This window comes from Piliocolobus tephrosceles, chromosome 7 (genome assembly GCF_002776525.5).
Source record: "Piliocolobus tephrosceles isolate RC106 chromosome 7, ASM277652v3, whole genome shotgun sequence".
Lineage (NCBI taxonomy): Eukaryota > Metazoa > Chordata > Mammalia > Primates > Cercopithecidae > Piliocolobus > Piliocolobus tephrosceles.
Genome location: NC_045440.1, coordinates 103929372 through 103945336, shown reverse-complemented (window position 1 = coordinate 103945336; position 15965 = coordinate 103929372). Strand labels below are relative to the sequence as shown.

Genomic DNA, 15965 nt, shown 5'->3' with positions numbered 1-15965 from the left:
GAAGGAAGAGTGAAGATTTCTTCAGTTACAAGAATTCTTTATTCCTGCATTTCTTAGGCTTTTTTGCTGAGTAGCTGCTTGAAAAAGATGATCTCAGAAAAGATGGTAAAGCTAGCTGCTAAGAATCCAAAAATGGTGAGTGCTCTTATCTGTGTATATTTTTCACTTTACGTTCCCACCATCAGCCAACAGTTGGAGACCAATCTACACTCATGAGCTCTCCGGGCCAGCAGGTCTGGTCCTAAAGGGAGGACTCCAAACCATAGAAGTGAGTTCTTCTTCCCACTGGTAGCTCAGTGCTCAGGATGGCAGGGCAGAAGGAAGCCTGTCTTTAGAATTAAAGTCATTTTTCCAATGAGAAGTCATCTTTGGGTTACTGAGAATTCTAACCCTCGACTTTGTATTGTTTTATTTCAGCCTTCTCTGACATGGAGGCTTTCAGATTTATTACAGAAGCTACATCTTCAATTCAGGGTCTTGAGGGGGCCTTTAACACAATGGGGATGATCTTATTATAAATTTGTCTCTAGAAAGAATCCATAGCTTCTTGATAATTCCATTGTACCAAATGAAAATGCCTTTAACAGTTGAGAGGAGTAAAATAAACTCTCAAGGCTATTTTTTTTCCTCAATATAAAATTAAACTTTATTGTTCTAGTGTACATTTATTTATTAATGGCCTAGTAACTCATCAAAAAGGTTGGTGAGAAGGCTGTGAAAAAATTAGATTTTAAACTGTTTTAATTTTGCCTAGTCATCGTCATGATACAAGTATGTCCCAAACAAGACAGTACAATTTAAGAACTTAATATATTTTTGTTGTGGCTGTATGTTTACATTATTCTTCAGTGCATTTGCTTGACCAAAATTTTAATGATGCATTAAACAGAGCACAAGTTTTATCTTTGAAACATTACCTAAAGCTAACTAAGCTAACAGTACATTTCTTTTTTCCCTCATTTCTTCTTACTAGGATAAAACTAGCACTATTTAATCTGCTTCTGGGGACCATCTGCCTTATTTATGGGGCTCATTTGATTACAGTTCTCTCCCCTGCTTCAGATTCTTTAAGATGATCAAAATCTTGAACTTAGAACCTGCCCTGAAAAATATAGACCTCTGTGTCCTAGTCCATACAAGCCTTCTACAAGTGCTATGTGTCAGTTTTGACTTGGTGTGTTTCCCTGGAAAACAAGGGAATATCACCATGGTACATTTATATGGTTTCCTTGAGCCACAGAATGACTTCAATCGACTGTACTTGTGAGGGCGCCCAGCACTCAGGAAGAGTTCAAACACCGAACTGTCTGTTCTCTCTACCTTCCAGGTTCCATTCTACCCAGAGCTTTGTAGATAAAATTTGAGATTAAAATGCAGACTATCCTTACAAAATCCTCTTGGAAACCCAATTTTCAAAATGAAACGTCTGAACTTTTCATTCCAAGAGCCAAAATAAGTAAAAAAAATAAAGAGTTTCCGGAAATAAAACGTGTTAAATATTTAGATAAAGCAATACAAGGGTACTGACTAATGTGCTGATTTTGCTAACCTCAGAGATAAATTACGGATTTCAACTCATGTGCAAACTTAAGGAATATAGTGTGGTTGTTTTTCTTGAAAACTTTAAATGGATTACTACTTTCTCCATTTTACTGAGTTACAAGTATTTCCTGAATCAAGTAGCTTACACTTTATTCATCCACATTTGAGAGCACTTCTCCCTTTTAATGAGGCTACTTCAGTTAATTACTTTTTTCTTTCTTCTTTTTCATGCATACAATAATCTCAGCCTAAGAGGGTCCATCCTGCCTGAGAGGTTGGATTTTATTATACTTCTATTTTAAAAAAAGTTTCCTTGATTCTTTTATTGCTTTCATTTACTACTCTCTAGTACATTTTGAATTGTTTGATCAACAAGAGGCAGTGAATTTATTTTCCTTGGAAAAGGTACGTTCAGTTCTAGAAGAAAGAGAAATAATTACAAAACACAACTATTTTCTTAGAAAAAAGCTGGAAAGTCAAGTAAAGATCAATGTTAACTAAAGATGTCACCCACCCTCTTAGACTAAATTTAAATGAAAACATTAGAAAAGTTTCCCAGCCAGGCGCGGTGGCTCACACCTGTAGTCCCAACACTTTGGGAGGCACACACACATATATATACAATTTTTTTAAAGACAGGGCCTCACTCTGTCACCCAGTCTGGAGTGCAGTGGTGCAATCATGGCTCACTGCAGCCTCAACTTCCCAGACTGAGGTGATTCTCTCACTTCGGCCTCCCAAGTAGCTGGGACCACTGGCATGTGCCACTACACCCAGCTAATTTTTTATTTTTATTTTTATTTTTTTGTAGAGATAAGGTCTCCCTATGTTTCCCAGGCTGGTCTTGAGCTCCTGAGCTCATCCCACCTCGGCTTCCCAAGGTGCTGAGATTACAGACAAAAGCCACTGTACCTGGCCCTTAAAGGCAATATTAATCATAAACCAGAAGAAAAAAAAAAACGTGTAACATTCTTCTTACAGCTATGCTCCTGTACAAAAGCTTGAATCAATTTCCTTAATATTTGCTGCTCTTAATTAGAGCAGAATTATAAAGGAGTTCTTTATTTAAAAATAAAGTATATTAGTTAGACTTAGGTTTTGCTGCATAAAATAGAAAATAGAAGACAAAACAAGTGTCTTAGACACAATAAAAGTTTGTTTCTCTCTCATCTAAAAGAAGTTCGGAGGTAGGCAGTCTGGGGCTGGATGGTGGCTCCATAATATCAACACAAACCTTTCTGTTGTGCCATCTTCTGTGTGTGGCCTTCACTTCATGCCCAAAATGGCTGCCAGAACATTCATCATTACATCCACATTCTAGGCAGCAAGTATGAGGAAAATATGAAGCAGGGCTTACTTCTTCTCTTTAAGGAGGAGTTTCAGAAGTCTCACACAGAATGTCCCCTGCGACCATTGGCCAGAAGATAGTCACATCACAGGCCCACGCCTAGCTGCGAGGGAGTCTGGTAAATGTAGTCTTTTAGCAGGGTGTGTTGTCTATTCAAATAAAACTGGGTGTAATTACTAAGGAAGAAGGGCAGAATGGATAATGGAGTAAACTACCAACAATCTCTGCCGTTTAGAGAATTCCAAAAGACACCAAGAAATGAAAGTCGATGTATTTTATACAATAGATGTGTTCCTAAGGAATTTCTGAAAGTGCATTATTATTGTTTTACATATTGAACCATAATCTGGATATATGAGATGTACATCAGGAGTATGCTGGTGAATAATTTTCTGACTTAAAAAGACTTTTTTTTTTTTTTTTTTTTGACAGGCTCTGTCTCCAGGCTGGAGTGCAGTGGTGCAATCTCAGCTCACTGCAACCTCCGCCTCCCAAGTTAAAGCCATCCTCCCCACCTCAGTCTCCTAAGTAGCTGGTACTATAGGCACACACCACCATGCCTGGCTCATTTTGTATTTTTGGTAGAGACAGGGGTCTCACTATGTTGCCCAAGCTGGTCTCAAACTCCTGAGCTTGAGCTCAGCCTGTCTTGGCCTCCTGAAGTGCTGGAATTACAGGTATAAGCCACCATGCCTGGCAAGAAACAATTTATATTTCTAATAATCTATACCTAGTTTGTATATTTTTCCCTTTGATTTTCTTAAAAGTAGATCTGATCTCAAAATTAGTTTCCCTCAAAAATGGCAAAGAACAAGACGGCTTTCTGATTTCTGATTACCTTTCACCTCTCACTCCATCCTCGACTACCATCACCAGATGTATTTTTCCCTCCATTCTTCTTTCCTTTTAGGCAAGGTGAAACTATTGAAAAGGCAACTGGCAATTTAAAAAATGTTTCTATTATATGGTGTGGAGGGGAAACACCAAGGGCAGCGGCCTCTGATATCTGAGGAATGTTAGCCTTTTGAAGAGCTAGTCCAATATAGAAAATGGAAAAACTGAGTATGGCAGTCAGGGTAATGGTATGAGCATAGCAGGAGGACACAGTTTTAGAGAGTCAGGGGGAGTGATTATGTTATTAACAGAAATTATTCTATTGATGAAAAAGAAAGTGTAGAAATACTGCATTATGAAAAAAGATTTGCTTGTTTCCCCAGCTTTAGTTCCCCCTAGTATATAAAGTATTGAAGGTCTTACTGCAACAAGTCAAGGAAGCTGATTATATCAGGAATTGCTTAACATTTGCAGTGGTTCTATTTTATTTACTTTGACATAAGGGTCAGGAGGGGAAGGAGACTAGGAGAGAGAAAATTCTGAGGATTTTCCTCCAAGTTCTGTATTTCATGGCTGCAAGACTCTTGACAGACTCTAAGGTAACATTGCAAAATAATAATAATAGTAGCAAAACACATAAGACATCAGAGTGTTAATTTCTCATTTACCAAGACTTAATAACGGGTTTTTAAAAAAATATTGAGGCTGGGCATGGTGGCTCACACCTGTAATCCCAGCACTTTGGGAGGCCGAGGCAGGTGGATAACTTGAGGTCAGGAGTTTGAGACCAGCCTGGCCAACATGATGAAACTGCATCTCTACCAAAAATACAAAAATTAGATGGGCATGGTGGTGCGTACCTGTAGTCCCAGCTACTTGGGAAGCTGAGGCAAAAGAATCCTTTGAATCCAGGAGGTGGAGGTTGCAGTGAGCCAAGATTGTGCCACTGCATTCTAGCCTGGGCAACGCAGCGAGACTCTGTCTCAAAATAAAACAAAATAATTGAAATAGGCTTGAATATGTGAACATTTCCATTAAGAATACTAACCTAAAGGAAGTCTTATGCACACCTCCTTAAAGCAATTGATTTTACAACAAAGTTAACCATAGTTAAACGGTAATGTGTTTTTGCAGTGTCATGTTATTTAGCCCACTTATTTTGAAATGTCTCAGTCTACATTCTCACGAGAAGTAAGCAATAATAAACAATTAATTCACTCTTTCATTCTGTCATTTATGAATGCCTGTGTATACCGTATGATGGCTAAACCTGAGGATCCAGGGTCAAAGAGCTACTATGTTGGAGGAGAAAGGCAATTAGTACAGAGATGTTGACAATTGTAGAGTGAATAAATACTGTGCCCTGTTTGAGTTACATATCTAATGCACAGTTGTTTAATAGCAGTTCTTTTCTTTCCCATTAAGAAGAATCTAAGTACCCTTTCCCGAAAAAACCTGGCTAGGTGGTGTTTACTAGGTGTACCAGGCACTCTGCCTTTCCAGATTCACTCCCACTCTGCTCTGTGCCCTGGGAGACGGTGTACTGCAACCTTACCCTCAGTGGGATAACTCAAGCTTGTCCAACTCACAGCCTGGGGGCTGCATGCAGCCCAGGACAGGTCTGAATGTGGTCTAATGCAAATTCACAAACTTTCTTAAAACACTGAGGTTTTTTTGTGTGATTTTTAAAAAGCTCATTAGCTATGTTATGTGGGGACCAAGACAATTCTCTTCTTCCAGTGTGGTCCAGGAAAGCCAAAAGATTGGACATCACTGGATAACTCATTGGGAAACCCAGCAGGAGATTGGAGGCTGGGAGAAAAGTGACAGTGGGGTGTTTATTTCTCCACATTGGAACCTGCTGGGTCTCTGTGGTTGGAATGTCCCTCTACTGAGGGCTACAGCTCCCGTCAGGCAATCTCTCCTCCTTATAGCCACAGCTACTCTCTGGTTCCAGCCACAGCTGCTCCCTCGGCCCTTCAGGCCTAGAGGTGGTAAGAATCCTCTGGAAATCCCCCTCATTGCTAGCCCCTGGGGGCCCCAGTATCCCTTCATGGATTCAATGTAATCCTGCCCACACCTCCATTAAATAGTTAAACGGTTCCTTCCTAAAATACTCCTCAATTACCCCAAGATTGCACCATCTGTTTCCTGCTGGTATATTGAGTTTACCTTATGTACATGAAGTATATTCAAGTGTCTTGAACGTCGCTTTGATTCTTCGTTTGATTAATGGTGCCTTTTGATTAACCAAAGCCCCGCTGGGCTTTGAGTCAGCATATGGATTGCAACCCCAAGAATTATTTCAGGATTTAGAAGGACATTTCATTTCGTGTGATGTTCTTTTAAAAGCTTTCTTCAATCACAAAATCCATAGGCAACCACTAATGTGAAACATTAAGTTTTACTTAACTTTTGGGGACTCTTATTTCTATAACATTTAGACCCTGACAAATGAAAGAGGAATGCACAGATGACAAGCAGGTGTACCTGCTGACTGGTAGCCTTTGGGACCATTAAGAGGATTATCGTGGAAGGGAAAATGTGCTAGTTAAATAGATTGTTTGTGTGCTTGCTTCTCTGGTCTGAGCTGACTGACATTTCACTAATCTATTTAGCAGATTGAAGTTCCGGAACAAAGCAAAAGTAAAAAATACCACATTCAACAAAGCCAGGTCTGTGAGTAAAATTATGTAACTGATATATTATAATTTTGATAAATTTGATCTTTTTTCCTCTTTAACCAGTCATCCCACTTTCAATAACAAGTCAGAATTCTGTTTCTCAGAAGCTCCTCTTTGTAGATTGGGCCAATTGGAAGGCCATCACAGAAATATAGTATTTTTATTGTAGCAGCCCATAGCACTACCAAGAATTTTTATGTAGAAAATTTCCAAGAGAAACACAAAATTTCTTTGGTGATTTTTTTTTTTTGTACACCCCATGCATTTTTTTGGAGGCAACTCTCTTTCTAGTTTGTATATGTTATATACCTAGTATATTTTGGTCTCATAGGTTTTCTGCAGTATACTCTGTATAAAGCAACCTTTAAGTTCATAAAATACTTTTTTGACCATTTAGGTCTGCTGTGCAGATAATAAAAGAAAAAAATCAAAATCAATGGCATTTTTGAGCACTCATTATTGCCAGGCAGTATTCTAAGCACTTTTATGTGAATTAACACATTCCTCACAGCCCTGTAAATAAGTTGAGGAAATTAGGGCACAGAGAGGTTATGTGACCTGCCAAAGGTTGCACAGCAGTCAATGATGGAAGGAAGCAGGCAGTCTGACCCTGGAACTGTGCCCTTAACTAATTGTGCCCTTACTAACTCTTCCTTTCTAAGTCCAAATCCTAGTGTAGAGGAATGAAAGAAAAGTGACTTCTAAGTAGCATTTGAATGGGATTTCTTATTGCTCCAGCACCTGTCACAGAGACTGGTGTGTATGTAAATATCCTTAGTGTATATGTACAGTATTTATAAATATGTAAGTATATAAAGTCCTTTCTTGAATGAATACAGTCAGGGAAAAATAAACTAGCATAAATGCAAAGCATTCTCCTTCATAATCACAGCATTTCTGGCTGGTTGGACAGAGAGAGGAGATAGGAACTCCACTGCTTACTGGCTATGTGTTGTTAGGCAGATCCAAAACCTAACTGCACTGCACTTCCATTTCTTTATCTGTAAAATGTAGATGGTAATCACTTCATCATTTTAATGCACCCATTTAGCAGCATGCCGACAGCATGGAGCTGTGGTTCTCAACCTTGGCTGCACATTGGAATCACCTGGGGACCTCTAAAAACCAATGCTTGAGTCCCACCCTCAGAAATTGGGAATTAATTGGTCTGAGGGACCTAGGCAATGGAATTTTTAAAAGCTCCCCAAGTGGTCCTATTATACAACCAGACTTGGAACCATTATCCTAGAACACCAGTTCTCAGTGTGTGGTCCCTGGACCAACAGCATCTGTATCACGTGGATCTTATTAGAAATTCAAATTCTCAGGCCCCAAACCTATTGGATCAGCAGCTCTGGGGGAAGGCCGCAGCAATCTCTTTAATACGCCCACCAGACAAACCTGATGCATGTTCAAGTTTGAGAGCCACTGTCCTAGAACAACAGATAACACTCAGCACAACTGTGATCAGCTCAGCTGTCCTCTCAGATGAGTGGTATCTCTAATACAGGCCAACCTACCTCATGCTGTGATTAGGACCAGCAGGTCAGAAAGAGACCTAATGTCCAACTATATAGAGTTTTAATTTATTTTGCAAACCCTTATATAGACCTTATCCTGAGCCATGAACTGCTATAATTACTTTTTATGTATAACTCTTTTAATCCCAGAAACAACCAAAGCATTGTTGTTATCCACATAGAGAACTGAAACACAGAAAGGTTAAGTCACTTGCTCAAGGTCACACAGTCAGTTAACATCAGAGCCAGTATTTCAACCCACGCAGTCTTTATTCGTTGTTTAACAAATAAAATTAGTTTGTTGCTTTAACACTTGGGAGTGAGGGCCCTCTATCCAAACAAATCCCTTGTAGAAAAAAAAAATTGCAGCCCACCTGCCCATTGAGGGGCTCTGCAGTTTTTTTTCACTTTCCGCTTTCCATAACCCTATCTTTGAGATTTCTTAAGTACCGAAGGCAAATTACTCATTAAAGATTTGCGGTAACCCTAACATCTAAAACATATTAAGTGTAATACTTTTTTTTTTTTTTTTTTTTTTAAATGAGACAGAGTCTCGCTCTCTCGCCCAGGCTGAAGTGTGGTGGTATGATCTCAGCTCACTACAACCTCTGCCTCCCAGGTTCAAGCTCAGCCTCCTGCGTAGCTGGGATTAGAGGCGCACACCACCACGTCCGGCTAGTTTTTGTAGTTTTGGTAGACGGGTTTCACCATGTTGGCCAGGCTAGTCTTGAACTCCTGGCCTCAAGTGATCCACCACCTCAGCTTCCCAAAGTGCTGGGATTACAGGAGTGAGCCACTGTGCCAGGCCTCTTTTTTTTTTCTTGAGACGGAGTGTCACTCTGTCACCAGGCTGGAGTGCAGTGGCACAATCTCAGCTCACTGAAACCTCTGCCTCCAGGATTCAAGCGATTCCCCTGCCTCAGCCTTCTGAGTAGCTGGGACCTCAGGCGCCAGCCACCATGCTTAGCTAATTTTTTTGTATTTTAGTAGAGACGGTGTTTCACCATGTTGGCCAGGATGGTCTTGATCTCCTGACCTCGTGATCCGCCTGCCGCCTGCCTTGGCCTCCCAAAGTGCTGGGATTACAGGCATGAACTACTGCGCTTGGCCGCCCAGCCTCTTTTTTAAAGTTTGTGTTTGTGTGGAATGTGCACTAAAGATTTTGGGCAAAGTTAAAAATGGAAAGTTGCATGGCTTTAAGGGGGAAAGAGGCAAGACACGTAGAGTTAAATGTTACCTGGGTGACATTACAGGGCCCCGAAAGATGCTCAGGACACATCAAACCAGTAGGCGGCGCTCTTCTCAGCCCTAACGAGTGTTTTTACACTCACCCCAAAATAAAGCTTCTACAGAATAAAACTGTTTAAAATAACCATTGCTTATACAAATATAATCTTTCTGTTGCCCTTTCAGTACTATTTTAACCTCTGTGACTTTGTTATTGTTATGGAAATGATTTCCTTTCATTTATATTTCTGACCTCTCTGTTTACTTCACAGCAGAAAGACTATTCCAGTTTTCTATGGAGAAAAAGCAAGATTAAGATAGCTAAAGATGACTTCGTTTTTGAAAACATAAAGGAAGAAGACCTCTGAAGAAAATTCTCATATTTTAAAATATCCTTGGAGGCTATCTCAAGACAGTGAAAGAACTTGGGGATTCAGGTGGGCTACCTACCATCAGTGGAGGAAATTTGACCTCTTCCCATTGTTTTGGCATTAAGATAGACTGTATTCATCAAGATATTATACCACAGCACTCTATGGAAGTCTCAAGATTAGAAATAAAAGGAACCAAGTTGTAGAGTTAGCTTTTATTTTATTTCTGCACTTCGTCATGACCGTATAGAGTTTGTTTTTAATGTCTCATAAATGACAAGTGGCAAATTCAAATCAACTCATATGAAGCTCATTCTATTTTTTCTCTAAAATACATGTGTATATGGCTTCATGAAGTCTTTTATGTGTTCTGGATTTACATAAATGAAAGTCTCATAAAATATCATAAATGTATTTTGGGTCAATTTCTAAAGATGTGACTCTTCAACGGAGGAAAATATGGCTCTAAGAAGTGGAATCACTGAAAAAGAAACCTGGGTTTCTCTGATCTATCCACACAGAATTAGAGCAAGGAGGTAATGAAATACTGATTTGTTTCCTCACATCAGTCTGAGCCTACCAGTATGGATGTACTCAAAGTAAAAGGCTGCCCCGTTCTCTGTTTGACCATTGTTATAATTGTATTCTGTCCTTAGAGTACTGAAAGCAGTTCAATAATCAACATGCTATTTGGAATGTTTTAATTTGGAAAGCAATACGGCCCTGCACCTGATATCAGATACCTTATAAGTCTCTTAGCTTTAAAAATATGTATACTTTCTCACAAGGTTTTGCCTTATCTAGCTTCGTTTCTTAATGGTAATTAATGTAATTATGTATAGAATTAAGATCACAATAGAGGAGATGATCAGAGGAATCTGTATAGTGTAATTAGAAAAAATGCAATATTCTAATGTTCTAACTGGAGTGTATACCTAATTATATAATAAATACAAAGTAATTCTAGTGAATATAAAATTTGTTGATTAAAATTCCATGAATAATCTTTTTGAAATATAGAATATATTAAAAATTCTATAATATTTATAAACATATGCCTATAGCCATAACTCCTAGTACTGGAAGTTTTTATTTTTAAATCTTAGGCTGTAGTAGGATGTTTTTGCAGAGACTCACAAACATGTCAAATCATCCTAAGTGAATGTATTAATGGACTAGGATCCTCTTCAGATTAAAATGGAAGTTTATCGACTATTTTGCCAATTTAAGAGTAGTCAAGTTCTATCTCTTTTTAATAGCAAACACCTACACAATGGAAGAGGCTATAAGAGAAAACAAGAATGCAAAGAATTGTATTTGGGATAAGAAGACACATAAATTGAACTGTATATAACTGCTGTCCTTGTAGGCCAAAAATAGTTTTATGTTGACAATTTCACGTTTCAACTTGATATATAAGAGAGTGAGTAATTCCAGACAACATGTGGCTTGTATTAAAAGTGTGGTATGTGGGCCGGGCACAGTGGCTCACTCCTGTAATCTCAGCACTTTGGGAGGCCAAGGCGGGAGGATCACTTGAGCCCAGTAGTTCAAGACCAGCCTGGGTAACATGGTGAGACCCAATATCTATTAAACAACAACAACAACAACATAGTGTGGACCTGCATGTCAAAGGAAGTCGGGGCCATGAGGAAAGCCCCAAGGGGAAGAGGGACTTTGAAGAAAGGGTAGATCCATGTGAGCAAAGGTGGGGGCACCCTAGAGAAAGGGAAGGATATTTACAGATGGGAGAATAAATGTGGCATTGCAGAAAAAATGAGTAAACCTGCTCTGTGCTAGCGAAGTTTTAGGTTAAGGGAGTAGTTAGGAGATAAAGCTAAGAGGTGGGATGGATCAGAAATATATGCATATCCTAATGCAGCATCTCCACAATATATGTAGAGCAGTTTATCCTTTGAGGATGACAAAAACAGAAGCATTTTATTTGATAGTTTTTTTCCCAAACATTGAGATTATCATCAGTGTCAGAATATGAGAAGAAAAATACAATTGATGACATGCATTCTACAGTATATAATTATAAGACGAAGAATAAAGGAACTAGGGTAGCACCTGATAAACAAAACAAAAATTCAAACAAAATTCAAAACTTATTTTGTAAAATGATACATTTCTTATTAGTTATGTGAGAGAAGAAGGAGCTATTAGCCTTTTTCTGGGATTACTGGGCCTAGTTTTATCTAGGAATTTAGGAGTTTAAATCACTTCTGGATCAAAATACTTGATCATTGCATAAAAAGTCAGAACTTCAGCTGCCAGAGTGAGCTCCCCAGCTGCAGGGACTGGGAGAAGATGGCAAGTGAGACCCCCTCATCACTCTGAGAGGTGAGGACCTCACCCTGCAGCAGTCCCTGCCACCGGCACAGCTGCCCCAGCACTGGAGAAGCCGTCAGCTGGTGCATGGCTTTATCAGGTAGGTGACTGTTGATATCCTTCAGTAACTGCTAATCCTAAGGGGTGTGACATGGCTTTGCCAATTGCCAGCCTTTGTCCACAGATTCACTCCTCGTATCTGCAAAAATGGTCCCCAGGCAGCCACATTTTCTCCTGCCATGTCTATGTCCATCGTCACTTCTTTCCACTTCTAGACATTCATATAAGATTTTGCTGCTGTTTATACTCCCAAAATAACTAGCATAAGCAACTTGCCCACAGGCAAACACAACTGAGTTTGAAAATTTCACACAAATCGTAATGAGAATAACTATTGGACAGAGGTGATTAAATTGTGGTCAGGCCCCACCGAGCCCCCTTGGAACTATGGAGGGAAGCATTGCAGGTTTGATTGAAGAGCTGACAGCAGACAAACATGCTACAGGGCGTGGCAGTGCCCAGAAGAGTTCCACAATAACATGGAAATGGTTTCTAGGGGATCATGCCACCTGGGGAATGCAAGAAGGAGATACTCATGAGCAGGGAGCCTCTTTGCCCCCAGGACTGACACAAACTGTGAGGTGCTGCTGGTTTCTATAGACACTTGGATGGTGCCCTGTGAACAGCTCTTGGCTGACCAACAAGGAGCTGCTCTGTTTACAGAAAGCATTTCCAAAGTGAATGGACAACATCCTCCTGTTTGGAAGGCTGCTGCTTTGATCAAAGAAGGTAAAAACAGATCAGCTCAGTGGGCTGAACTGCATGCTGTTTTTCTTACAGTAATGGAAGAACTGAACAGTAGTAGAAGCCCCCATGTTTGGGTTTTTACTGATTCATGGGCAGTGACCAATGACCTGGCCATACACTCAAGCAAGAGGACAATGGAAATCTGGTCTATTAAAGGGATGTCCATATGGGACACAGCCCTATAGAAATTTGAGGGGTGCATTAAAGGAGAATAAGTCAATGCCCATCAGAAGAACTTCCTCCCCAGGATGGGAAGGTGACTGGAATAGACAAGCAGTTGTCTCCATGTCTGCCCTTGTGGTCGCCACCTGGGTCCCTGAAGGGAGTGGATATAGGAATACTGCAGAGTATTCTCTGTACTGCAGAGTACAGAGATGGGCTGCATCTAAACATGTTCATTTTGCATCCTTGCAGGCACAGAATGCCAATAAGGAGAACTGTCCTGTTTGTCAGCAAGAGAGACAGAAACTGCCGATGGCTGTGGGTCAGATTGCCTGGTGGGAAGGCCCTGACCAAGCTGGCAAGTGAGACTGATGCTGGTAGCCCTGGGGGGCTACAAATGGGTCTTGACAGGAATTAGACACTGACTCTGGACTGGGCTTTGCTTCCTTAGTGGAAGATGAAAATGCTCAGAGCACCATAAAAAAAAAAAACAAGAACTGAAGACATGCATGGATTTGTACAGACTACTGTCATTTCTTCAGACCAAGGAATAATGTATAAGCCATAATATCTTATGATGAGCAGAGAGATACCTCCTTAGAGTAATAGTTTAGTAATAGAGAAGTAGAACAAGTATAAAACGTTGGTTGTCTAAAACAGGGAGATAAAGTATGAAGGGCTGGCTTACATGCCTTCACAGGTAGGTGCTCACACTCAGCATGAGTGGGACTAAAGGAGTGTCCCCACTAGATTTTTCTGGTTTTTTATTTTTTTTATTTTTTATTTTTTGGTTGATCCGGGGAAGAGGGGTTGGGGAGGATGCTGATAGCACTATGCAATTCTTGCCAAGAGAGGAGTACACTGGTATAATGACTATAATTTTCTCTTTCTTCCCGAAATAACCAAAATAACCTCAATTTTTTTTCTCTCCTCTACCTGATGCAATGATCCTAGGACCAGGGCTACAACTACAAGTGCTGGAAGCAAGGATGATTTCTAAGCAAGAAGCTGTAACTACAGTTTTAAAGTTTGTATCTGAATTCCTAACGGGATAATGGGGGCGGATTGTGCCTTCACCTCATCTAAGAAATTGGGATCAAGAGTGAATGCAGCTATGTTCTCTGGTGGCAAAACTAGTTCACTGGTTCTGCACCTGTGTAACCTTACCCTATCTGAATGGCAGTGGACTGAGGAGGAGCTACTTGCTAGACTAGTATTTCTGCCCACAATCTAGACCAGCACAGTGGCAATTCTATGTCCCTTCCAAAGGTGAAAATGTTTGAGTATTAATGGAGAGAAGGAGAAATAGTAGCTGAGAGTAAAGAAAAAAATGGTGATTAATGGAAAGAAATTCAATATTACATTAACACCTCAAAAGAGTCTCAGAGCAAAAGATGACATGGTGTCTCAGTTCAGTTATTCTAGATGCCTGAAAGGGTGAGGCTATACAGTTGCCAAGACCACTCCTGTTTTTGGCACCTGACAAGATTGAGAGGAAACTTGCAAACCTGAGTGACTTCACTCTGGGAGACATTCATACACTATGATGGACTGGGCTAATTATTAATTACTACATGGGATTCTAGTAATAAGGCAGTATCTTTTGAATTATATATCCTTTTTTAAAAATTATTTTTCTGTAGAGACAAGGTCTTGCTATGTTACCTAGGCTGGTCTCAAACTCCTGGGCTGAAGTGATCCTTCTACCTCTGCCTCCCAAAGTGCTGGAATGACAGACGTGAGCCACCATGCCTGACCTCTATATTCTTTTGATGTAAGGGATCTGTGTTTGAAAACCAGGGGGTGGCCTGATAGTTTACAGTAATCATTTAATAATAAAGGGTAGAACAACTAATTAGAGCATTGGTTGTCTAGAACGGGGAGATAAAAGTATGAAGGACTGGCTTACATGCCTTCACAAGTATGTGTCCACACTCAACATGAAGGGACTGAAGGACTGTCCCCATCAGTGGCCGGTGGTGTTATGATACATATATATGTTTTCATCCATGGTTCCTGGCTTTATATATGTATATCTTGCACACAATATACAGCTTGCACACATCCCTATATGGACATTTAAGCAAATTTTGCATTAAACATTTCAGTTAGAAATTATCTTAAGATTACCCTCAAAGTAAATTTGAGACGAGCTTGGTGATCCTAATTGTGGAAAAAACAAGTAGGTGCCAACCTTTGGTGGTAAAACAGTGGCAAAATGTTTCTAAAATACCAAACAAAGGAAAACTACAAAAGAAAACTCAGCAATAGAGGCAAGTCTACCTTCTCAGCTGCTGTTTTAGCTGTCCCTTGTTCTGCAGTGTGCATTCAGTGGCCCATCAGGCAGGCTGAGGGGAGTGGCTTGTGTGGACACAGGACTGTGGAAGATGGGAATTCTCTCCTTCACAGGGTGGTCTCCTTCCTGTCACCCACAGTCCAAGAAAAATGTCAAAAAAGTAAGTATGATTTTCTGTTACACAAAAAAAGACATTTTTTGTTACACACACACACACACACACACACACACACACACAAAGACATTTCTGTTAACTTTAAAAAAGTATCGCTAACCAATGATTTCTTACAAGGTAGCTTTTAAGCTTTCTAATTGTACTTTCTCCCCACTTTATTGAGATATAATTATGTATCTCATAAGTTACTTTATAATAGCTGACAGTTGTATTCTTATGAAGTAAGTTGTTTGTATCACAATTTTAAGAAAAATTAGACAGCTACTGAAAAGTACATGATGTCATTGGTGGGCTTGGGTCTTTGGTCTAGCCCTAGCCCATGTATTTTTCTGTAGGGCAAAGTCTTTAGCTAACCAGATAGCTTTACTTGTGTGATAGCTTGAAAGAAGTTAGACATTCTGTTGATTTAAAGGTGCTGACCTTAGTGATTTTGCACTGCTCCTGCACCAAATGTGGTTTTTTTTCCCAGAAATGTGGGAACACACAGTTGGCTGTCCTTCCTAATGGGTTTTCCATCTGTCCACATGAGCTCATGTGTATTTGATAGGTTCCGAGTTGCAGCAGTTGTCTGGGTGGAGGCACTCAGAGCAGCAGGCTGAAACTCGTCCTGAGTTGGCTTTGCTGTGGGCATGCATGCTCTTATTCTCACTGGAAACTGGTCCTGG

The 15965-nt window shown here is 40.0% G+C and overlaps 1 protein-coding gene across 1 annotated transcript in view; it reads left to right on the top strand.

The window, feature by feature from the left end:
* Nucleotides 1-9712, top strand: part of SNX31 (sorting nexin 31) — a 71162-nt gene extending 61450 nt beyond the window's left edge. The window contains exons 12-14 of the mRNA XM_023184025.2: nucleotides 58-135; nucleotides 6343-6399; nucleotides 9428-9712. Of these exons, the coding sequence (XP_023039793.1) occupies nucleotides 58-135; nucleotides 6343-6399; nucleotides 9428-9523 (231 nt within the window). The 3' untranslated portion in view covers nucleotides 9524-9712. The remainder of the gene's footprint in view (nucleotides 1-57; nucleotides 136-6342; nucleotides 6400-9427) is intronic.
* The last annotated feature ends 6253 nt before the right edge of the window (nucleotides 9713-15965 follow it).